This window comes from Falco punctatus (assembly GCF_963210335.1).
Source record: "Falco punctatus genome assembly, chromosome: 8".
In the NCBI taxonomy this organism is placed as follows: Eukaryota; Metazoa; Chordata; class Aves; order Falconiformes; family Falconidae; genus Falco; species Falco punctatus.
In genome coordinates this window covers 9,274,843-9,300,541 of record NC_137588.1, presented here as the reverse complement: position 1 = coordinate 9,300,541, position 25,699 = coordinate 9,274,843, and the positions used below count along the sequence as shown (strand labels likewise).

The following is a 25,699-nucleotide window of genomic DNA, read 5'->3' as shown; positions in this document are numbered from 1 at the left end:
ACAATGCAGTGTAACTAATATGGAACAGCTGCTGCAGGCATGATGATTTTATGGGGAGTTAAGGCAGGAGATGCCACTCGTGAAATAACACTGGGGTCATCACAAATGGTATGTAAATATCCTTCTGACTGCAACAGACTACAATGTTTTGTGGGTTTTGCTGGCGTAACCCAGATTTATGTTGACATGTATGGCCACTCATTGAAAAAACGGGTATGAACAACAAGACCAGCTAGGAAGGGACTGTGATCACCATGCTGTTCACTAACAGGGGATGTATCCATCCATCCAGCACCGCTGTCAGTTGATGCTTCCCACACTGCATATCAGCAAGTCTCACCTTGAAGGACCCCATGCAAGACCACCAGAGAACAGCAGATTCCAGCAGAGTATCTCCTGTAATGATGCCTCTGGCTTCATCAGCCCGGGTACCTTTATCTGATCTCTTGCTTTTCTGCTCTGGAAAACTTTTAAGTTGAACCCTGATGTGATGCAAGTGAACTCTCCACAACATTTCCCAGCAGAGTCCCAGGTAGCTCATTTGAAGTCATAATTATGGCTAAACAGTGTCCTCCAGTGGCCACACTCAGCTTCAGAGATTCCCATCCTACCATCCCTTCAACACTCGCAAGAAGCAATTCTTCATACAAGCCCTGTGTTTTCTAAGACTCTTTGCCCAAAGACCGTAAGATTTTTGAATCACAGCTGAGATTGCCTTGCGCTGAAGCATCTGATACTGGCGAGAGGAGAGCAGTACCAGAGGATGGCTAGTTTGGTGACTCTCGATCTCCCAGACCTGAAGTACAAATAAGAGGGTAGCACATGTGGACCAACTTACCCAGTTCGTTTATTTGACTCAGCAGTTCAGCTGCATCCAAATCCACCATCATCTTGATAAAAACCTGCACAAAGGGATTCTGCAGAGTGTTCTACCAACAAGCAAAAAAGAAAAAGCATTAGTTTGACCAGAAGCCCCTTGAGCTTATTCGGTGTATTTCTAAAATACAACAGACCAGCTGCTTTCACTGAGCCTTTGTACAACCCTCTCCTACTCCTTTCCTGACCTTCTATATTTCCCTCTGTGTATCAGGATGGGGAGAAGTTAGCAATGAAAACTTCATACTGAGCCCTCTGAGTCCAAGCTAGTGTTTCTTGGAGTCAAGAGAGGATGTGTATTGAGTCTCCACTGGGCACTACAGTCCCACGGAAAAATCACGGATGGATAACCTTTGTTATTCTAAAAGTGCAGTAGATTTCATTTGTGTCTGTTTTAAGTCCTGTGAACAGAGCCAGAGCACAACGGGTAGGCGACGAAAATTTAGCTTGGAGACCAGCAGACAGATTTTTGTTTGGCTGAATAGTTCATTATTCCACCAATGAGTGCAGTCAGCAGAGAACATTTCATTTCACTTTTGCATATTCCACTCTGGATTTTCTCTCAGTGCCATAAAAATCACAATGAATTCCAGCCACTGAAATTAACTTCTAATGCTTTAGAGTTCCAGAGATCTCATTTTCATAGTTTCATAAGAAAAGGAGACAATTTTTACTGCAGAGAATGGAAAGCAAGTGCGTGAAACATTACAGCCTACTGCTTTCTGTACCCAAGCAAGGCTAGGCTCCTTAGGAGGGGAAAAAGAAATTTTATTTACATTCGCTGAGGTACAAAGACATCTTCTAGCTCTTACGTGTGTACCCAGAGCTACATGCTTATTATAGATATTGTTTCATTTTCTGAAAAAGTCATTTCTTGCCTGGTCTTGGCTGGCTGGATCACTCCATCAAGCAGAAAGTTAATTTACAAACTGAAGAGCATTCCCTGCTCATCTTAGCCCTCCAGCAGGCCTCAGCACGGCCAGTGTCAGGGAGCATATTACAAACAGATCATTTCAGAAAGAGGATTTGCATGGAAAGGTGTGTCAGGAGTATTTCTGTTAAGGGAACAGGCAGGAAGGCACAGAAACTGTGAAGTCCAGAACAAAAGCCTGAAATGGGTTTTTCCCAGCTGACCCAAGATGTCCCTGAGGTCCCTGGAACCCCAGTTTATTTCAGTGAAGAAATCCATCCTCCCAATTCCCTCCCATGAGAGAGACAGGGAGGGCAGAATCTCATACCTTGATCATCGGAACTGTCTGGTTTAACTTAGTCAGTGAATGCATGATGACAGGAGACTTCTCCAACCACTCCTGGGACTTTAGGGCTAGATCAGCCATCTGCTTCAGGGTTGCGTTAGACTACAGGAAAAGCCCACAACATATAATAATTCATTTATTAATTACCTTACAGCTTTTAAACAATAAATAAATCAATAAAACAGCTAAGACCAAATTTGGTTTCCTTAGGATTTTTCTTAGCACCCTATCACCACTTGGCACAACGCCCCTTAACACACTGAATCTGGATACAAGTAATTAAAAGTACAGCTTTATATGTGACATTTGGAGCATAACTTGGATAACAGCTTTCCTTCTACCACTGGTTGGCTTGCAAGCAAGTACTGGTGTTAGCATTTGTCTTAAAAGACATCTCTCTATTACTGCCAAAAAACCACCCTAAATTTAAAAAATCTTATTATAAATATTAGACCAAGAGCAACTTTTTGGAGTCAAAGTTTATTCAAAGACAAAAGATGACTCAAATGACCAGCAATGCAATGAAGAAAAGATAATTTGACCAATATTCCCAAACAGTTACAAAGTAGACTTCTGCTTCTTAGAGAAACAAGCCCTAGTTTTTATCTAGTGTTTTATCTAGTAATTTATCTAGTGCTAGATAAATTACAATCTTTTACAGTGGGTGTATCTTGATGTACTGTAAAAACAGCCATACCTTTCTCATGATTGCTCGAGTTTCTACGGTATCTGGCGTATAAAGGATCTTCCCAAGCACCATTGGTTTTAAAAAAGACCAAATTAAAGCTCCAGTTGGGGTCTTGACCAGGTCCAGGTAGAAGGATAAGCAAAATGGTGCTGCAAGGGGAGAAAAGCAAACAGACCAGACATGAGAAAGCTACCAGTGTATTTTTTCCCATCTACCCAGTTTGTTGCTGTGTCCAGCAAATTGCTTCAGAGCCCTCTTCACTGACTGACATAATGCATCTTGACAAAAACAATTCACCCCCAAGATCTCCTGTTGCTGAACTCAAGTCAACAAAAGTCTCACTGTTTGAGCCAAGATTCTTTGCTTGAAGGTTAAATGGAGTTTTGTGAACTCAGAGGAGCTAATAATGTCAGTACAGTCAGAAAAACTACACATCAAGAAAGAGCAGTGACCTGTCAAGCCCTAAGACCAGATCATCAACAAATGGGAAAGTGTGCAGTGTCAAGCACTGCTCTGCTACATAGGCTGTCTTCCTTTTAACTTTTATGGAAATAAACCACCAATAATTAGGGCAGTGCAGATCTTCAGCTAGCATAAAAAATGAGCACTTACAGCCCTCCAGAGACATAGAGGGGAACAGCTCAGCACTGGATCTCTCTGGAAGCAGTAGAGTTTGGCTCTGAAAAGTTTTTGCCTTAAGGAGAAGGCAGACTTACTGGAGTCATGAGGAATCCCATATTTCCTCATCATCTTTTGGACGTAGACATCCTCCACAGAAGAACTATTGCTTACAGAGTCTCCAAAATCTGGAAGCAAGGACTCAAAAAACAGGGGGGTGATCTCTTGATTGCAGAGAACTTTTGACATGGACTTAAATGTGCCACGTGTTATCCTGAAGTTGTTCGGTTTAAATAATGCCTGCAGAAAAGACAAGATGCAAATAAATCCCATTCTGAGAGAAAAAAGAAATAACAGAATCAGAAGGCAAGGACTGAACATTTTTACACTGCTTTGTTACGAGAGATTTGTTCCTACAAAAAAAGGGACTTTCCATGGAGATCATATGCCTTTTTAGCTAACCTCTGTTAGCTTCCAGGTATGTCATACCAGTCACTTCCAGGTATGAGATCCAATGTGGGAATTGCCTATAATATGTGCCTGGTGACACATGTCCACCCTGGGTTACAAGACAGAATTTGTCACACAGATGTGTACACCCCCTATCCCCATCTAGTTCATGAATGCATGCGGGTCTGCAACGCACAGGCAAAGTGATTACCAGAAACAATTCCTGTGATCTATGCTGTCATTGACTATGGACCAGAGAGGGACTGGATCCATGGCTGGATGAAGTGAGTGCAGCCTGAAGTTACTGCTGTGGTCAGAGCAGGACTGGGTTTGCACTGAATGTTTTGGGCAGTCTTGAGGCTTTGGGTGTGATGTAACACACGAAAATGACAGCACACTTTTGCTGTTGACTTACATGGTTTTGAATAGCCTTTAGTGGGCAGTTCTCCAGTTGTTTCCACAAGCTGACCTCTTTTAGTATGTTCTTGGAAATGTACCTTCCTTCAAGATAGTTGTTCATCCCCTGCATTTTTTTTTCCTAGTGTCCCTCCCACAGCACATGGTCCTTGTCTCCCCTCCATCATGAGCACATGATGGTCCCACTGCTTCAAATCAAAGCTCTCCCAGGAAGGCAACATCTAAGTTTGTTAGGATTCTTCTTAGAACACTGCTGCTTTAAAAGAGAATCAGTAATCTATGATTTAAGGCACCTTTGGCTTCTAGGGTAAGAAATTACTGTGGAAACTGTTCTAGTGGTGTTTTGCCTCCAAAGTGCATGGAAACTACGTGTACCTTAGTCAGTGGCACATTTCTAGACTGCCGGAGCTTTTTCAGCGAATGAATAGCTTGTAGCAATGGATCAACGTCAGATTCAACCTGGCGTCTGAAATATTTCATTTTTGTCAGAAGGCCTAACATCTTGTCCACGGGTTTCTGAAGTTCCTTAGGGAAAAGCATCTACAAGAGACAGGAAGGAAACCAATTATGATTAGCAGGAATCTGTGTGCACATGCATGTAACACACCCATAGAGTGTTAATTCCAAGCCAAAGATTGAGGGATTTTCAAAACTGTTGGGAGGCTTAGGGAGCAGATGTCCCGCAGGAAATGAATGGATTTGTATTCCCAGATCCCCAAGTGCTTTTGCAAACCACTCCCCTGAACACTGCATATTCTGAACAGTGCATGTTTCCAAACACTTACATTTGGGAAATGTGTATCAGATACTAGCTGGGATATAATCTGAGTCTCTAAGAGGTAACATTTTGCACAACATAGATGTCAAACACTGCAAGTGACTTTTGATCTCAGCCAAACTGCTTAGCATTCTCATTTAATAACTTTTCTTCTCCAGATCACTTCTGTAGCATTTTAAAATATGTATTCAATAGGCACTTCTCCATGAATGGTATTTATACATGTTATTTATATAATTGTGTGCATGGGATATTTGAATCATTTAATAACTTGGCAGTGCCAACTAGATTGGGAAAATAAATTTTACAGGACTTTTGCTAGGGCTTCTCTTCTCAAGGAATAAAAAAAATTAGCCCAGTGCCTTATTTTTGGGAAGCCTGAACTCAGCTGGGAATGTTCAAGAGGTTGTGACAGCATATAAATGATACTAGCAGATAGGGAGGCATTTAAAGTAGGTCCAGTGTCTTTAAATGAGGTTTGCTGGTTTACACCAGCTGGGATCCTCATTTATATCCACACTGTCACAGCATGGATATGCAATAAAAATGACTGCATGAGCAAAGCCTGATCTTTGGCTTGTGTAAATCAGCATAGCTTCTGGCCATTGCAATGATATTTTATGACCTTTCAGCCACTGCGTGCAGCAAAGACTACAGAAAGCACTCTACAAATCCAACACTAACCTTGTATAAGAAATTGTAAATGTCTAAGTGTCGTAACAGAGTGACCCCCAGGATGTATGTCTCACGGGTCCTCCCTGAAAGAGAGAGATGGCAGAACTCCTCTGCCACTGTTTGCAGCTGTGGGTCAGCAGGACGGCCACTACAAGACTCCAGCTGGATGATCTGAGAAATGAGCTGTGTTTGCACAAAGTAAGAAAAGATTTGTTAGGGGGTAGACTGCTCACTCCAGTATGCATGGATTAATCTTGCCTTGCTGTTGTTCTTTCCACAGTGTCATATTTCAACGCTGAGAACCAGAAAATGCCTACCCATTACTCCCTCTCCAAGGGACAAATCCTATGGATTGTGTTTTACTGCCCAGCTTGCACAGTAGTAAAAGCTTTTGTGGTTTCAATTTCCCATTGACTGATGCATGTGAAGTTTGGAAAAGACCACGCTCTTTGGGTCTCAGTCAGACAAGATGGCTGGGAAGGGGAAAAGCATCTGGAGCTCTGCTTGCACAGGAGGCTGAGGAAGGCAAGCTCATCTCTCATTATGGGAGGCTATTTTTAGACCCCGAGTGCTCTCATGAATTGTGGTTAGAAGTGTGCTTTTCCATCTGGACTGCAACCGCGTCTCAGTACTGAGGACCCCACCAAGGACCCTACTCAGTCCTCATTAGCCAGTTCAGAGTAAACTGTGCCCTTGGTATAGACCAGAGCAATTGCTCACCAGGCAGTGCATGGCTGCTTACCAGCTACTGGTGACAGCCAAAGAGACCATATGGCTTTTGGTCTCCAACGGCTGAACTGACGTCAATGACTGCTCCTACTGCATTTCCGATGGCTCTTTTGATCCATAACATGCTATGCTGTCTATCCCTGTGGGATCATCTACCTCTCTCTGTGCTGTCGTGCATGCAGCGATCTGCTTAGCTGCATTCACTAACAAATTCTCGTTTTAATGGTCTGAGAGGTAGAAAGCAACAAGATCTCCCACCAGGATGACAGCAAACTTACCTGACTGCTGTTTTCCGGTAGAGATGCTTCCAGAAGAGCATCAATACTGGCTGTGGACATTCCTGTTGTGCTTTTAAGATCCTCTTTGAGCTGGTCCACATTTTTGAATATATCTCCTAACTTTTCTGTAAAGACCAATGAAATAACAATTGATGTAACAGCCTTCTCCAGACATACAGCAATCTCGAACACACAGAGGGGACTTCAGGTATATGGAAGCGTGGTACATCACTGCTTATTAAAAAAAAAATAAACCAAAACCACTTGCAAAATACAGTCATATTGTCCAGGTTTTACAATTTGTAGGCTGAAGGTGACAGCAAAAGGTGCTCAAATACAAAGACTCGGGACTTTCAGCACACAGGACTATTCAGGCTGTACAGAAAACAAAGGATGGTCTCTAGAGTTATCCTAAATAAAGGATCCCAGGGACATGGGACATGGTATATGGTTATTTCATTAAGATCACTTCTTCCTCTCAGCTAAGCAAGTCTTAGGATTTCCATCAGAAAGTATGGCACCAGTGGCAATGTTTACCAACATTGTAAAGGAAATACAGAAAACTACCTTGCTTGCTAGAATCTGTTAAATTCTCTGTAATGTTCAACATAGAATTCAAAGTAGTCATATACCGAGGAATCTCTTGAAAGAAAGCAATTTCTGGTACATTTTCTTGAAACCTAAATTGGAAAAACAAAACAATCAACAAAATTGAGAATACAAAAAGAAGGCAAGAAGCCATTTCATCATTTCATAAATAAGAGTACTAAACCAGTCTAACTCAGAGGGAGAGCCTCACCACTTCATTTGTGTCTGGATGTTCGTGGCATCCCCAATCAGTATATTTTGAAGCTCTTGGGAGATTCTTCTGTGATTCAGTACGTTGGTCACAACTTGATTGCTCAGTTCAATAGCACGGAGGAGCTGCTCATGAGATTGACTTTGTTCACACAGTTCTCCAAAGCTAACATTTGGGAGATGGCAGATATGCTGTATTGACTTAAAGCTTTCATAGTCACAAAGAAGTGTTGTCAGATCCCTGAGGTGAGATATCTTTAAAGGAAATTTTGAAAAGGAAGACAAATGCACAAACACCAGTTAGATGACAGAATTATAAAAGGCAAGTTTTAAAGAGTCTAGCTATTCCTTTCCATTTTTTCTTTAGCGTTAAAATTTTAATATATATTTTTAAATCATTCAAAAGTTCTCCAGTAGAACAGTTCATAACAATCATGCCTACATGAGCTTGTAGCAGACCTGGCTGCACAACATTTCACAGGATCTAATAAACCTTGCAAGCCTCAACTACCGTTTCCCCTGCCCAAGACGCATACACAGCAACGCTCCATTTGGACTTACTTTTTGACCAACTGATTCTCCCAGAGATCAAATAAATCTACCCTGTGCAACAGGTTTAGCCTTTCAGATACCATCTGGTCATCTCTATTACAGCATATAAAATGGAGCTGACAAGAAGCCAGGACTTCCGCAACTGCCACCCTGTGTAAAATTATAGTCCTTTGCCTACTCTGCTATTACAGGCTTCCCTCTTATCTAACATCACTATTTACATTACCAGACTCTTACGGCAAGAACTGTGGTCTGTTTTGTGCCTACAAGTACCTATCACACTAAGGCTTATCGTATTATTGTTACAGATACATTAAGCAGCAACAGCATTGCATACTGTTTTCTTTTTTTTAAATAGCTTTGCAATTCTATTTCTCATGTGGAGAAATCGAACAAAGTGTATGCATGCTAATAGTGCAGTCATGTACATATGGCATAAGAAGTATTTTATTCAAATGAGGCATTGCCAAATCCAAAGCTGACGAGGGAAATCCATGGTGTTGGTATAGCTCCTTAGGTACAGTGGTAACTAAGTTAGTTGTACTTATAACTCCCAATTGGGTATGCACAATTTCCGTTGATTTTCAGAATGGCAGAGGCATCTAACTGCTAGTTGTGCATTCAAGAACCTCCTTACATACTTCTAAGTGAAGCTGAGGCATCCCCCAACAATGATCTCAGCTCTGCAAGGTGCTTTGCTAAGTCTCAATGTACTGAACTTTAAAACTATTGGTGGACTGATTTATGAAAAATATGCAGGGCTCATCCTTTTGCAATAGCTGGTGAAAAACAGAAGCCATTCTACCCAACAGACTGGGAAGACAGAATCACCTCTACCTTCTCAGAAAAATGGGTGTACACTTGGTGGAGACTCATGTAAGAGCAAGTTCCCCAGCCCAGTTTAATGGTGACCTTTAGATATAGGCAGCAGGCAGAAAACAGTTTCATAGTTTTCAGCAGCTGTTATTTTAAGAAACCTGTTTTCTACACACTGTTTTACAAAACCTCCATTGAACATTCATGTATCACTGTGGGATGTCCTTCAAGTCAGCATTTTAAGCAGACTCACTTTTAGCTTCAGGAGCTCCGGTATGGATGAATGTTTCTCAGAGGTATTATTTTGCATAAAAGAGTTCTTTTTAAGATGAGTTTGCCTCAAAAGCAGTGTGATCTTTTCTGTGCAAGGAAGAAAACAAAAGTTACGTGAGACAAAAACACCAGACTTGCAGAAACTTCACAGATGGGAATATCAGCACTTTTATTCTAAGGCCTACTGAGAATTGCTGTTTTCCACCAAATTCACATAGAACCACAGAATGGTCAGGGTTGAAGGGACCTCTGGAGATCATCCAGTCCAACCTGCTGCTAAAGCAGGTTGTCTCAGAGAAGGTTGCACAGAGACACGTCCAGGCAGGTTTTGAATGTCTCCAGAGAAGGAGACCCCACAGCCCCTCTGGGCAGCCTGTCCCAGCGCTCTGTCACCCTCAGGGTAAAGAAGTGCTTCCTCATGTTCAGATGGAACTTCTTGTGTTGCAGTTTGTGCCCGTTGCCCCTTGTCCTGCCGCTGGGCACCGCTGAAAAGAGCCTGTCCCCATCCTCCTGCCACTGCCCTTAAGGGATTTGTGTGCACTGATAAGATCCCTCTCAGCCTTCTCTTCTCCAGGCTGAACAGGCCCGGCTCCCTCAGCCTTTCCTCACCAGGGAGGTGCCCCACTGCCCTCATCACCTTCATTGCTCTCCACTGGCCTCTTTCCAGTAGCTCCCTGTCTGTCCTGACTCAGGACCTCCGAAATCACAGACCAGGAACTATGTTGTAGTCTGGAATATAATAGAACCAGTCCGAGTCGGTGCTCTGGTCCTAAAGAAATCCACCCCACACTGGTAACAGGACTTGTGACAGTGCCCTTCAGAGCACACATGGTATCTCTATTCTGTGAACAGATAAACTTCTCAGGTTTTACAATAAGCTCATATGATGAATATCTATGTGAAATACCATGTTAACTCTCAAAAATAACTGCTGTCACCTTATGGGTAAAGCTCTGAAGGGAATACAGGTTTCTGTTTGTAAGATTTCTTTATCTCAGTGTCAGCAACCTGACATCACACAGCAAAGAGTAGACATGCCTTTTGGATAGAGTTGGATGGAAAACTTACATCCACAATGTGACATAACTCAAAAAAGGAGTCTGCATTCCCAATGTCTCACAGCTCCAGTTAATTGCCAGCAGATAAAAACATTCCTTCCCACCATTAGACAAAACACTTCGCAAAGACAGGCACAACATATTCCAGCTGAGGTCCACAACATTAATGAAATCATGATCACCTGTCAATTCGCTGTCTTCAGCTTCAGTCGCATTTATTAAACACATCAGGTAAGGGTTATAGCTGTTATTCACTGTCACCTGTAAGATGGTGTTTTCAAATTCTAAAAACAGAAATCTGAAAAATAAGATAGGATTTTAAATCAGCTTCTCCTTCAAAAATAAGATGTATCAGCAAGCAACCCGTCAGCTGGGTAGATGCTGTTCCTTGACAGTGTAAATAGGAATTCCAGATGTAGCCATGTGTCCCCCATGACACCTCCTAAGTGGGTACCTTTCCAATTTTATTTCATTAGTACTTTTTGCTGTTATCTCCCAGAACTGTCATTCACTCTCAAACCACACCTATAAGAAAACACACTTGAAAGGTTCACTGTGGGTGCAAGATACAGATGGAAAGGCATGCCTATGGGAGACTAAGAATCAGAATTTAGAGTCACATCACAAAGAAGAGGTTTCCAAAGAGTTTACCACTGATCGCAAGCCTGCTACAAGATTCTGCTTCCACTGTAAACTGATACATGCCAACAAATACAATTTCTGAAAGTCTCACTTTTACCTGCATGTTCAGCTCAAGGAGAAATTTCATCATTTTCAGTTTAACCCACACTAGACCTAGTGTCCTAAATTACCGTGATTGCAGGCTTAAGTTGCTGTGCTAGAAGAAAATTATACACGTCTCATGCTGGAATGAGGATGGTGGTCACTACCCATCAATGCAATCACAATACCCAAAAAGCAAACTCACTGTGTGATCAAACTGGTTGGTGACAGAGTCTGGTCACTCTGAGTCCAGGGAAAGGTGTTGTTGTACAGGGCTTCTGCTGTGACAGTGAATTGATGAGTGACAAAATCAATCACTCTGTCAAAAATAGTTTTGTTGGAGAGAAAAGTTGAACTGGAGCTTATATTGAATTCATTTAGCAGATCAGAGAAGCTCAGTCTCTTGAGAAAGTAGGAACTGGCTTCTGTGATTTCTGGAGCTGACACATCATTGGCAGAGTTGTTCGCCACTGCTTCCAACAACTTTGCAAAGGCAGCTGCTTCAGGGAGATTCCTTTCAACGTTTAGGAAACCATCAACCACATCCCAGACACTTGAGTAATAATTCCAGTTGGTGAGGTTGAAGGCGCCTTTGAGTCCTTGCAGCAGGTCGTTCATGTGGAGCTCATCCTGTGCCACACTGAAGAGCGCAGACAGGTTATTCCAGCCTGCTAAGCTGTCAGAGAAGTTTAGGGAGTTCAGCACTGTTTCATTCAGCATGAAAGGCACAAGCATGTTCAAAAGCTGAGATGGAAGCACACCACCCACCTCTTGGACTGAGACGGGGCAGGAGGCATCACTCTGCAGCAGCCCCTCCGTGACAGCAGTCAGAGCTCTCACCTTCTCCTGCACCCAAGAGTTTTCCAGCTCAGAGACGACGTTTAATTTGGAAAGGAAACTCAGAGAAAAGTGCAGAGACTGGATGATGCACGACAACTCCTTGGAAAAGCGTTCACTGCTGCTGCTCTTGTAGACAGCAGCAAACTCTGGAGACAGTTTCAGGTTTGCTATGGCAAGCTGGAACATTTTGGTAAAGGTCTCATTGTGCGCTGTTCCACCCACTGTGCCCATGGAATCAAAGAGGGGTTTGCAGGGGCTCCTGGCTAAGGACTCGCTTAGAGTGGCATTTTCAAACAGCATCTCAAGTGTTATACGGAGCACATCCTGAGCGGAGCAGTTCTGGGATGTCCTGTAACCATTGTCGCTGCTCTCCAGAAAAGGACTCAAAGCTAAATGCAAAAACTCCCAAATTTTTGCCTCTAGCAAAGTATTGTGCTGTAAGGAAGACTGGTTGAACTCTTCCTGCAGCAGCAAATGTGAGAAATTATACACAATGTCCATTTTTTCTTCAGATGTTTTGTTTAAGTTGGTGTCATGAAGGACTTTCATTCCTGCTCTCCATATTTCAATTAGTCTCTGGGTATAGTTACTGTAAGAATCAAATAATAAGTTGACAACTTCAACCTCACTAATATTATACCTTTTCTGCAAACCTTTTAAAATTAAGATACTCCTTTGGATGGCCTGCAAGTATGTGGAGAAGTTGGTTCCTCTGGCGTGTTCTTCGCCATACAGCTCAAACATGGAGGATGCAAAGTTTATCAGCTGCTTCAGTTCCTTACTGAAAGGAAGACTAGAGTCATTTTTCATGGTATTGAACTGATTTTGCAGCATGTCTAGAAGTGACTGGGAAGTGAGACTGTCTGTACTATTCCAGTACATGGACTGGAGTACTTCAGCAAAATGCCAGAAAGCACGAAGTTCATTTCGCTGCCTTCCATAAGGGGAACTCTGGAGTTTCTGCACTAACTTAGACAAAGAAGAGATCAATAGATAATGATCACTGGTATTCACCTCTGCCATGGCAGCAAGAAGCTGATCAAGGGACAAGAGATGTTCTGCAAAATTTTCAGAAGTTACAGGGGTCAACAAGAAGTCAGAAAATAATGATGACACGTATTCATTTGTGCTGAGATAATGTTCAAAGTCTTCAAGCGAGATTGCATGAAGTGCAATCATTTTGATAACTTCCCATGCTTTCTCTGCATTAAAATGAGTCCTGTCTGAAATTAGTTGATTCCAAATCACCGCAGCCATAGTTAGAACATCTTGATTTTCTTTTCCATAGGGATTAGGGTAGAACAATCCTTCACCACCAACATCATACAATGGAAGTGTATCTTGAAATATTCTTTCCAAGTCCAGTGTGCTGTTTGTGGCAGAAGTTGAATTGAAAAAGAGTTTTAATGAATTATACAAATCATTCAGATCTGAGGATTTGATTCCTTCACTGGAATTATGAAAGATCTGATGTATTAATGTTTTTCCAGGAGCTACCCCAAAGTCCAAGAGAATCAGAGCTTTCTCCATAATTTCCAGGAGTTGCACATATTCATCCACTTCTGTTAGGTTCCATTTGGTGGTCAACAGATTGCCAGTGGCATGCCATAGCCGTGAGAAATCTCCCCACTCGGAGTGGTTGGAAGCATTTCTGCCCACCTGTAGCAGTTCATATATACTGCTGTTCCTAATAGAAACAGTTGGTAACAGATGGGAAAACACAGGCAGCCTAAGCCAGTCTGCTGAGGTATCAGAGTTTAGGGAGTTCAGCACTGTTTCATTCAGCATGAAAGGCACAAGCATGTTCAAAAGCTGAGATGGAAGCACACCACCCACCTCTTGGACTGAGACGGGGCAGGAGGCATCACTCTGCAGCAGCCCCTCCGTGACAGCAGTCAGAGCTCTCACCTTCTCCTGCACCCAAGAGTTTTCCAGCTCAGAGACGACGTTTAATTTGGAAAGGAAACTCAGAGAAAAGTGCAGAGACTGGATGATGCACGACAACTCCTTGGAAAAGCGTTCACTGCTGCTGCTCTTGTAGACAGCAGCAAACTCTGGAGACAGTTTCAGGTTTGCTATGGCAAGCTGGAACATTTTGGTAAAGGTCTCATTGTGCGCTGTTCCACCCACTGTGCCCATGGAATCAAAGAGGGGTTTGCAGGGGCTCCTGGCTAAGGACTCGCTTAGAGTGGCATTTTCAAACAGCATCTCAAGTGTTATATGGAGCACATCCTGAGCGGAGCAGTTCTGGGATGTCCTGTAACCATTGTCGCTGCTCTCCAGAAAAGGACTCAAAGCTAAATGCAAAAACTCCCAAATTTTTGCCTCTAGCAAAGTATTGTGCTGTAAGGAAGACTGGTTGAGCTCCTGCAGTAGAAGATGTGTCAAGTTGTAGACAGGTTTCATTATTTCTTCAATGGAAGCTTCACTGGCACTTGTATAATGAAGGATTTTCATTCCAGTCTTCAGAAGTTCAGACAATGTCTCAAAGGTTTTATTGTCAAAATTAAAGAAAAGATCTATAGATTTTAATTTAATGATGTTATAATTCAGCTGTAAGTCTTTTAATATGTACAAGGTCTTTTGTATGGCTTGAGTGACTAGTGAGATACTGGGTACTTCAGAGTTTTCCCCGAACTCTTTAAATACGGCTGTTACAAATTCTGACAGCTGATCCAATTGTTCACTGAAGACACTATTTGAATTACTATTTGGCTTTCGTAAATGGCTGTTTAATACCTCTAAAAACTGCCCATAGGCTATGATGCCTGTGTTATTCCACTCCATCGATCTCAGTTTCTCCCCAGTGCGCCAATAGGCGTTCAACTCATCCCACCAGGCTTCACCCATGGAGCTTTCTACTTTCCGCATCAGTTCAAACACAGGCATTAGAAGGTACTGATAACCTATGTTTGCATCTGTCATTATAAAAAACAGCTTCTGTAGAGCTAGGAGCTGGTCTGGAAAGTTTCTGTAAGACGCAGGCTGAAGCAGATGATCAGACAACAAAGATGGTATTTCTTGCATTCCCTTTAAACGGTCTCTGAAGCCTTCCAGAAATGATGGCATGCTAGTGGAAAGCAACATTTTGAGAGCATCCTTAGTTTGCACTGTACTAAAATTAGAATTATTTAACAGAACTGGATTCCAAATCATTGTAGCTAATTTTAAAGCACTCTGAATTTCCTTCCATTGGGTCATTATATTGAAAATGGAAGTCCCATTAAAGTCACCCTGTAATTGCAGTGATGTGAAGTTATAGATTTCATCAATTATTTTCTTATTATATGGTTCCTTTAATTTATAATCATGATGTGGATTCATTCCCAGTTCAAGAATTGCATACAATTTCTGTAATGTTTCATTCTTCAAATTTCTGAATAGATTTAAGCTTTTTAATTCACTTCTATTCATTTTTTTCTCAAAGCCTTTTAAACGATGTAGAGACTTTTGTATGGCTTCTAAATCATCTGAATTAATGGACCTCTTGGAGTCTTTTCCACCAATCTCGGGTGATTTTATTTTTCTGGAGGAGAACAAAAAAAAGCATTTTAGTGAATATGAAATCAACGCAAGAAGAAATGTAAGGTGATTTAGAGCAAAGATCACAGATTTGAATTATACTGTTAGTAATATCCCTTCAGCTAATGTCTTACCTCAGAACTTCCTCCAATTCAGATACTAAAGTCTGATTGTCTTTCCAGTTAACAAAGAGATTACAAATATATCTGGTCACGGAACTTTTTTCTTTATCTACAACAAACAAGTAAAGAGTACATTAGTAAAGATCACGTTAGTTTGGAAACTAAGAGCTGTATGGCAAACCTGTCAAGGATATCGTGCACAGGTGAAGTTAGGCTTCTACGACAAGACACAAGATCCTGGTTAGAAATTAGAGTGCTGTTTTGGGGTGTAACTCTTCCTGGCCTTCCAAGGGAAGTTAGAATGCTATCTGTCTTCGTAGAAATGATTTTTCATCTCAGGAACAGCTTAATGCCCCTGTGATCTGGGTTCTAATGGAGCTCTCCTCCTGCTGAAGGAGCACGTTGCCATCAGTAATGCAGCATAAGGTGGCCTAATACTTACTATTATTTCTTTCACATCACTTGGGAATGCTTTTTTTACTGCTTGCAACGTAGGCTTCGTCTGCAGCATCATTTATGTCTCCCATAGCCATTTACACTCATCTTGATATCCCCACGTGTCCAGTCCTCTCACTAGCCGTATCTCCGTGTTTTCCCTACTTGCACTGCATTAATCCGCTTGCTTCTTACCCACCTCAACTCCCACAGTCTGCATGAAACAAGCAGGGAATGGACAGCATTTACCAGTCTGTCCCTTGTAGCATTTAGATGCTGTACCTTTCCCTTGCCCATCCACACAACGTCAGTTAGAGGGGATGTCAAGGACTCTGCCTCTGCTGTAAGATGACAGGAGTTTAGAGAAATGGCTGATCTTGACACATACAGCTTGTTGAGCAGCCCAGCCCCAGCCCCTACCTTGATACACTGACGTGAATTTGACAGAGCCTACAACTAGAGGCAGATATTGCCATGCCCCCCACCGCTGCAAAATCAAGCTAAAAAATTACCGCTCCCCTTTTCCACTGAGACTGCAAACTCATATTAATTCATTGTCTACTGACAAAACCAAGCTTTTTTACTTTTCCATTTGAAATGAGATATTTTATTCACATTTGTAAAAGGTTGAAAGAATTCATTATGCTGAGCCCTAAACAGTATGCAATCTGTATGGTTACTCATTAGCCTGCAGTTTACTTCTCCTCAGCACCACAGGTTTTCAGCAGAGATATGACTACGTGGAGGAGTCTTACCTTGCTCCGAGCAGTTCAGGGAATATGGAGAATCTGTAACCCCATTCTGAGCAGTTTTGAATGTATCATCAGTCACAAGTGATGCAGAGACATTCTGAGCTACCAGCATAACACTAAAGGGGTGGGGGAAAAAACAACAACAAGGAAAATAAATTGTGGTTACAGGTTTATAAGAAGAAATAAAACAAGTGTTCAAATAGGAAACAGCTGGAGTACAGCTTATCATTCTTAAAATGTATGACAGACAAGACATTGCCCTACTTTTAATTATTTGTTTGATTATACACAAAATACAGATAGAAAGGATTTCGATGGGAAAGCCATGGCAGTATATTAGCGCAAACATATGTGTTGTACTCATTAGGTGTACTTATTCAAAGGGTTATGTAAAATCTATCGGTCACTTAAATCCTCACAATAGGTCTTAGAAAACACTCAGGTGGTATGTCAGCACAATGATTCACTGCTGTGAGTGCATCTCCTCCTAAAAGAAACCAAAAAGCAAGTAGACATGGTTCCAGGGAGAGCAGGGATCCCTAGGGAACATCATCTGCGGAAGTAAGAAGCAACCACAAATAACTGTTGCCATTTCTAATTCTCCTTCTTTCCTCTTTTATACTGTAATAATCAGGCTGACAGGGAAGCAAGGAATGTTTTTCAGTCTTAGGAAAGAACAAGCTGATAATCAGGCATATTGTATCACAGAGGAAGTCATTTAAAATACTCTTTTCAATGTGTGCAGGTTGCTGAAAACTTCACGGTGATTATTATTCCCTTTTGCTTATGCTGTATAAAGAGTAGCTCTTCACTGTAGGCATAGGGTCACTGTGAAATGCACAATCTCTCGCCTGCCTGAAGTTCTGCAGGTGATACACAAAGAACCTAGCTGAGCTGATTTCAGTGGCACGAATAAATACATACTGATTTGTGGGAACAGACTGCTAGTGAGAACAGAGCACCAGGGAACTCTTTTCTCCTCATTTAACATAATGTCTTCATGCAGGTTTCATGGACTTGGTGCTCACCATTTCCATTCTGCAGAGGTGCTTGTTAGTAAGAGTCTTAGAGGGGAAAGAAACTACAGTTATGACATGTTTAGTTGAGCAATGGCAGAGCCAAGGAGGAGGGAGGCATAGTCTTGCCAAAAGTGGACACATATCATACAGATCAGAAGGCAGCAAACATGGAAACAAGTGTTGTTGCCCTTCTATTTCAGTCTTGCAGGGCTTCTGCAGACACTGGCTTTAAATAAAAAGTTCGGCTTACGTGCTTATCTGAAAAACTATCTTAAAGCAACAAACAGGAGCATTCCTGAATTCAGTCTGTAAACCAGGTTTGTGTGCGCAATAAAATTTCCTTCTAAATTTTCTGTAGAATCCATGACTTTGAAGTTACTGTTTCATAGTGGTGGTGTTTATCATGTGGTTAATACAGCTGCCACAATGAGCAAGAGTTCTCTTCTGTATCTTCATATTTATACGACAAAAAAATTCCCTGTACGGCATTTCCTTAGGAGGTCAGTAGTGCCTGCATAGAAGACATGGCCAGGCTTGCTAAGATGTACCTTTGTAAGCATCACTGAAAATACTATTTGTGCAATCTCTCTGCAATAACTCTTTACTCATGCATTTACACTGGCAGATGCTAGCATAAAAGCACTGCACGGTTCTGGTGATGAAATTCTATGTGCCTCTTTGTTGTGCCTATGATAACTTTGCCCAGCTCTGCAGCTGTAGAGCAAAGCAGAGCAGCACAGTAAATATTAATTCTGGGCACTCAAACAGTGCTGGTTCTCAGGCTTGATTCTGCAAGCCAGTAAATGCAAACAAATGCAATAATCCCGTGACTGAAAGCATGGACAAAACCACTGCAAATAAAATTAAAATTCTTGCCATACAGCTACTGACTCCTTTAAGGAAAAGGATATTGCAACGTACAAGTATCTCTCACAATGCAGTATAGCAAATTACCTAGATGCCAAATGTACAGGTTGTTAAGTGCCTTGGCAACATTCCAGTGATGAAAAGTGAGTCCCTCTAAGCCTGGGTGTAAACAAAGTGGCAAAGTTTCTACACCCTCTTTGGCATCTTTATCCAACAGCTTGAGTATAAAAAAAACCACAACAAAAAAAACCCACAAAAAAAACCCCACCACCCAACTCTGAAGAAGCTTAGTTGCTCGCTGTCCTCCATGTGCTGTAATAACTGGACTATTCAGAACAGATTATAGCAGTGTCAGTCACATATTCAGTAGGTAATTTGGAACAGAGTCCCCTAATCTCTTGAGTAACTCAAGTCTTCTAGAGATCACTGAGTTTAGCCCAGCTATGGACCAGGAAAAGGATTTCAAGGCTATGCCCAGTTTAGAAGATTTTTTTTATAAGTCCTAGTTGCATACAGCATCAAATATTTCAGCACAGTTAATTAATACATTTAAGTCAGCTCTGTTTTTCATAAAACCACTGGGCAAGAACGTAACTGGTACTTCCTTCTTGAAGTCATACATATTTGAATTCCTATATGCTAAAACCCAGGGTCCTCCTCTTCTCTGCTTTCTTGGGACCAACCTTGAAAGACTAAAACAGCAGTAAATCAGGTAATCATTAAAAAAAAAAAAACCAAAAAAAACCCCACCATAATTTATGATTCCCTTACAAATGCTTGAGGTGTTCCAAAGCAACTGGAATTTCACTCTATGATTTTCTGGAAAGAAGCAGCTGCTTTCTTTAGCAGAACAACTATCCAGCCAGGAGGTTTTTTTCTTCAACCAAAGGCAGTGGCTGCTACTCACCTTTTCTATCTGCACATGGGCATGACAGCACCTCTGAGCAGGCAGGAAGAAAACTAAGATTTCATATCAAGCTCCCATCAAAAAGTGACACAAGAGTCATTGAAAAAACAATTCACTGTCTGTAGAGACCATTAATATGAAGCCATATCATCCCCCAAATAAATCATGCTTTTAAGCTATACACCATTTCTTCAAGATGACTGGTGGTGCCCTTAGGGTTCAATACACAAACCCACCAACTTTCAGTACCTCTCCTGGCATTTTCTGTATTTTTACCTGCTTGGATTCTGAAGGAGATCAATTACGTCTTGCAGGTGCATACTGTTCTGAAACACGTCTGGGGCCAGCAAAAGGAGATGCCATAGGGACGTGTCATTCTGCACTTGGGAGATGAGCATTAGAAATGAGACGATTTCATTGACGAATGCTGCCTGGTACTGTGGGTTGTGTTGCACCTTAACAAATAACAATGTGAGAAATTATTTAAGAGCAAGAAAACAAGAACCCTTGCTGCCAGTGGGTCTTTTTCTGTTTTTCATCTTGCACTGCACTTGTACCCAACTCTACAAACAATGCATTCAAAGGACTCTAGTGACAGGCAATAACTGAGAGAGTGACTGTGCTTTAGCTTCACACCCCAGATTGTACAATAAATTCTCTATTTATTTAAGTCTTGCTATTCACAATGTCCCAAACAGTTCAAAGACTAGGAATACAAGAAAAATTAAAATCAAATCCTCCCCCTGGCAAAGAAAGAAAGCATTATCTTTAAAGGATTCATTTGCTTTAATTACATAGCTTTACCCAAAGACAAGTACTCCTTCAGTCATGAATTGTTGGATCAGTTGCAGGAGTTACTGGATGAAGTTACACGGCTGAGGTAACACACAATTAAATGTATTGCCTCCCCAGCTTTAAATATTCTTATTTACACCACATCCTCACACTGTTTTATCCACCTGTTGCTGCAGCAGGGCAAATAAAGAGGAGAAACAAGACCTAGGCACGGTGAGAACCTGAGAACCCTTAGTGGCCACTAGCTGACAGCTGGATGTCCTTGCCTTTCTGAGCTGTATACTCAACTCTAAGGTCTTTGGATTAATCCCATTCACAAGAATTAGCTCAGCTTATCATACACTATATGCATTCTGGTATAGAGATAAGCAACTCCTAGCCAGGTGGGGTCACATTCTCTCCCCCAAACACTGCAATAACATGTGTGAACTAAAACAGCTACTAGCTGCAGATATTGGGAAACATCCTGGGCACTTACCTGGGAGACCTGACTTCTGAACTCTTGGGTAAATGACTCTAAAAGCGATGAATCAGTAAAGCAGAATGTGTGGTGGATATTGGCTGCCATCTTCTCTTCAGTGAGATTGGGATGTGCTATGTATCGCGACAAGACCTCACACAGAATGACTTTGAGATTTGCTGCAGTTGAATATTTGGTCTGACTCTAAAAGTAAAACATAATTTCAAAGGTAGCTTTAAAGCAATGCTTTATTTGGGATGGTTTGAAATGCAGTGACGAGGCTGTTTTCTTAACGGGTAGTAGTGACATTTGAAACGCATTGTCATTATGAGCACTTACACACAGAACAGGTGAACAGTGTCACCGAAATCCCTCAGACACCTCACAAAGAGAAATTTTGTTTGTAAGTGTTCGTAGGACTTAATACAAAAACATAAGCATACCGGTGTCCATTGCATGGTACCAATTTCTGTTACAAAGGAGTTGTTTCTATGCATAGTCAGTATCTACCTAATAAACACACAGCGACGCTGATGCCACTGCAGGAACATTATGGGCAAATAACAAACTGAATGGCAAAGCCTGTGACATCATGTCTTTAATTTCATGTGAAAGAAAATGCACTCTAAACACCTTAACTCACTGGTTTTGAGCAAAATATCTCAGGGTATTGTGTGCAACCATATTTGGTAATTCATGGTATTATGTCCCAAGGTGTCTGCTTTATTTGGTTTCTGCTTATAGCATAATAAACTTAGCACAAAGTTTAAATGTTCACCCACAATAACTGTCTTCCTTTTCCCAAAATAAAGCACGTTCACATAATAGGGGAGATTTGAAAGCAATAAAAGCTATATGTTGGTGCTTTGAGCTTCTAACTCTTTAAGATACACATGAATCTTAAATGTGAATGTTCACACTCAGCTGTTAGGCAAATGCAGACTTACCTTCCCAAAACTGAAGATTTTGTTGAACATGTTAATGCTGGAAGTCAAGTTGAATGGTGATGAAATATTCCGAAGGGGTTTTTCTCCATGAGATACCAAATCCCCGAATGCTGCAATAGCAGTTTGAAACACTATTTTACTTAATGTCTTTTAACCTCTTTGCTACATCAAACCATGACACGGGATAGCCAACTACAGCTTTGGGCATGCCATCATTATTAATCTGTTTCCTAAGGTACAGCCAATGGAATCCTGTACTTACTTAAGGTTTTTTCTGATGTAATTAAATCCTGGATTGCACTATTGCCTTCTGCAGCTTTTTAAAATTAAATGCATTTAACTATCTGCTTGCAGTTCAACACTAAATTCTACCTCTTCTCTCCAGTCCTGCAGCTTCCCCACACAGGAAGATACATGGGCAGCCTTACAAGGAAGCCCACATCAGCTCAAGCCGACAGCCCTGTAAGGGAGAACCCTCCAGGTGTCTTTGGCACCAGTGGGTGGTACTCGTTATTCAGAAACAGCTCTGACACAGAATTGGAGCACTGCGGCCCGCTATACACGGTGGCACGCCGCCAGGTCCCCAGCTGACACACACCAAAGCCAACGCTGGCACTGAGCTGTGCTCTCAAAACAGCACAGCTCACTGAAACCAAACAAGCTCTGCCAGTTTACACCAGCAGAGGCTATGACCTACAATTTTTATTTTATTTTTTTAAATAAGACGTAGAACTGAGTTCCTCCCTGACCATCTGTGGCCATCAACATGAGTTGATAGTTCCCATAACTGTTCATTGATTTATTTATTTTTTCCCCACGCCTCTGCGTTCAGTCCCTTTTGTGTTCTGCCTTTTTCTGCCCGCACACCAAAGAGCGAGCGCAATCGCAGGAATGCTAATTGGAACAGTGAATGGCTGGGGCAGAACAGTCATAGAATGCAAATCCATAATCATTCATTTGATTGTGAGCTCCCTGGAGGAAGGACTATTCATCATGATGGCCTGTAGATAGTACTAGCCATTACCATCAATAAATAATAATTTTAATGATTTTAGGGAAAATGTAAGCCTGAAAGTTCCTTCAGGAAAGAGAATCACGTCAGAGGAGAACATCACCAACAATAAATATCCACTGTGGCACAGAAGAAGACTTATTTGCTGGATAACTGTGAATAAGAAATACATTTGCAAAAATCATAAGCTGTTTATGGAAAATTTGTGAGCAGTAAAAGGGCAATATTCCATAAATAGCCAGGTCTTTAATTAATGTCCAAACAGTCTGCGAACTCGCATTGCTTCTGTGAAGCACAACAATTTAATCATGTTTTCTTGGCCTGTTTCCAAAAGTCTTTTCTACAGACAGTTACTTGTACTTATTTCCAAGAATTTACACTAATGTCACGGCCACGGTCATGTGCCTGTATACAACACATAAATCATTTTAGCAGTGCTCTAAGAATTGTATCTTTGTCCAGCGAGCTTCAAAAGATCAGCCTTTAAAGACCAAAACTTTGCAAAGCAGCAAATAACCTACCCAGTGAAGTGTTCCTGCTTTTAGGCACCTCTGCACTCCATGGTGATGGATGGTTGTCCTTGGCTACATGGGATGAGCTCCTCTGCCTACTAAGGGAAGACAAAAAAGAAAACCCCTGTAACAACTCCCAGTTTTTTATGAACAAGCTTACACTTAACTACTGCATGACTCAGAATGGGTCTATACCAGATTTCATGGCAGGTGTGTTGAAATCTGGGTTATGCAAAAGTTCTTTCTGGTTCCTTCTAGAGGCCTGGCATGCATTTTGGGGAAGCACACTGCACTGAAGGGACCTCATTTATGCCTGCTCTGAAGGGACACCAAGGACAGGCAGGAGTTGACATAGGTAACTGATCTAATCTTAAACAAATTCCCACTTCTGGAAGGAAGGCTTCGTGTCAAGTCTTTTCTGTCCTCCGCCAATGTAGGTTCAGCAGAAGAAACAGCACAGAGCTTGATGGAACTGTTAATGACACTCAGACTGAGCAGAGAGGCCTTTGATCTAAGTCTAAGCTAGAACACCAGGTTGCATGCCCCTACCAAGAAAACCTTCAAGACAATACAACCTCACTTTATCCTTGCCAATCATTTTCCTACAGTGGAAAAGAAAGGGTGGAAGATGTTGGTATTGAGCTCAGTTTCTTTACTTAGTTTCCTTTTATTAAGGGAATCTCAAGTGACCATGTCTTGCACACCTTGGTAAATGCTTCTAAGGAACAGTGTCAAAGATGAGAACCTTGCCCATTTTTTCTGCTGGCCACTGGTAAGGCACAGGTTTAGGGCAAGTTATACAACAGCTTAATAAGAGCTTTGGTGAGTTGCACAATGGGAGGGGAAAAAAACCCACACTTTGGATTAGCTAAATATTACGAACTCCAGAATATTACACAATAATATATCCAGACAGTGAAGGGTCACAGCTCAAACACTTTGCCTTTGTGAAAACCTCACCCATGGTGATTCTGCTCCTGAAGCAGAGTTGCATCCATTCATGTTGGCTTCTGGAGCTTTCCCCTACCCAAGCAACCTTTTGCTGAGGTTTTATACTCTGCTGTATCCTGCTAATTTTGCTAAGGCTACTTAATAGTTAGTGTTTTTTCTTGTAGAATACAACATATTTGTAAGGCTGACGTTAACCACACAAGGGCAGGCATACCCACATAGTTGTACAATACTTCACACAGCCAACTTCTAGCATCAATAGTGGTCAAGATGCTTATTAATGACTCACGTGACTTGAGCTATAGTTTGGCCAAATCCTTTGATTTTCAGTTGGCAAGAAAACCAGTTATTTCCTAAACAGCTGCACAGAATCCAAAAACAGAAAGCAAGGAGGATTTCTGGCTATTGAAACCCATGGAAGACCTCCAGCTTCGGCACTAGAAGTTTCCATTTCTTCATTTCAATACCCCAAATTAACCATTGTTTAATATGCCTAGGGAAAAAAACAATGACACTAAGAAAACAAGTGAAGAGCTGTGAATCCAGGCATCTAGTCTCTGTATGGCTCTGCCCTCTTTTGCTGTATGACCTTGAATTTGATTAGGATTCACCTTGTGTAACTGCAGTTATCCACATGTCTAGTCATCCAGATTCCTTCTAAGCAATGGAGAGATCCTGACCATTGACTTGGCTGAGGAAATACCAGTCCCTCTGCATTAAGGAGGACCCTTAAGGAGCCACCAACCCCAGGATCCCCCATCCTGCCTGATGGGCTCTCTGGTAGAAGACATGGTGCCCACCTTAGCTCTGCAGGCTCTTAAGCTATGGCCAAGGGGGATTTTGAGGCCCTGACATAGCCATTGTAGAGCAGCAGGGACTTCTATGTGAGATGCCCAGATTTTCAGCTCTCCATGAGCCAGCCAGGTCTTAGAGTGGCATGTTCCCCAAGGGCATGCCAGAACCAGGCAGCCAAGATGTAGAAACAATCCTGGATGGCATGTCTCAAAGTAAACGTTACTTGGCTTTAACTGAAACATCAATGAAATTGAAATGCCACCACCGAACATTTCAATTTCAAAAACTGACATCCCAACAAAACATGCCCAGCCAGCTCCATGCTGCAAATCTACATGTTTCTGTGGGCAAAAAATAGTTTCATTTTCATCTGTTTCCCAATATGTTTGATAGCTTGCAGAGAGGACACCCATTCTGGCTGGCACCTGGAGGATCTACTGAAAAAGCAAGCATTCCAGAACAAATGTACCTCAGACTAGAGCTGCTGGGGAACATGTACCACTTCCATCCAAAGCATCCTGAACCAATCACCATAGTGGCAGATCAGTACAATGGGCTGATGATCTGGGTGCAAGTCTTATCTACTGACACCCTGCAGGACCTGACCCACAATCGTGCAAAAAAAGTTTCTTTCCTTTGATCTGGATGAGCAGAAGCATTTTTCTCAGGGAGTAAACTTCTTTTCTACTGTCAAGCTTGGATCAATTGACACATTACTGATTGCTGTCCCCAGTATGAACATTTTTAAAGCATTCTATATTCCCATTTCTAAGTGTTC

The 25,699-nt window shown here is 41.7% G+C and overlaps 1 protein-coding gene across 1 annotated transcript in view; it reads right to left on the bottom strand.

Annotated features, from left to right (window-relative positions):
- ABCA12 (ATP binding cassette subfamily A member 12) overlaps positions 1-25,699 on the bottom strand; it is a 124,798-nt gene that overhangs the window by 53,456 nt on the left and 45,643 nt on the right. The window contains exons 4-21 of the mRNA XM_080399895.1: positions 23,185-23,273; positions 21,652-21,761; positions 20,723-20,908; positions 19,726-19,904; positions 16,660-16,772; positions 15,482-15,578; positions 11,191-15,351; positions 10,445-10,560; positions 9,185-9,291; positions 7,565-7,818; positions 7,333-7,445; positions 6,766-6,890; positions 5,768-5,941; positions 4,681-4,845; positions 3,537-3,738; positions 2,830-2,969; positions 2,115-2,234; positions 839-929 (exon numbers count right to left, since the gene is read on the bottom strand). Coding sequence (XP_080256021.1) covers positions 839-929; positions 2,115-2,234; positions 2,830-2,969; positions 3,537-3,738; positions 4,681-4,845; positions 5,768-5,941; positions 6,766-6,890; positions 7,333-7,445; positions 7,565-7,818; positions 9,185-9,291; positions 10,445-10,560; positions 11,191-15,351; positions 15,482-15,578; positions 16,660-16,772; positions 19,726-19,904; positions 20,723-20,908; positions 21,652-21,761; positions 23,185-23,273 — 6,542 coding nt within the window. The remainder of the gene's footprint in view (positions 1-838; positions 930-2,114; positions 2,235-2,829; positions 2,970-3,536; positions 3,739-4,680; positions 4,846-5,767; positions 5,942-6,765; positions 6,891-7,332; positions 7,446-7,564; positions 7,819-9,184; positions 9,292-10,444; positions 10,561-11,190; positions 15,352-15,481; positions 15,579-16,659; positions 16,773-19,725; positions 19,905-20,722; positions 20,909-21,651; positions 21,762-23,184; positions 23,274-25,699) is intronic.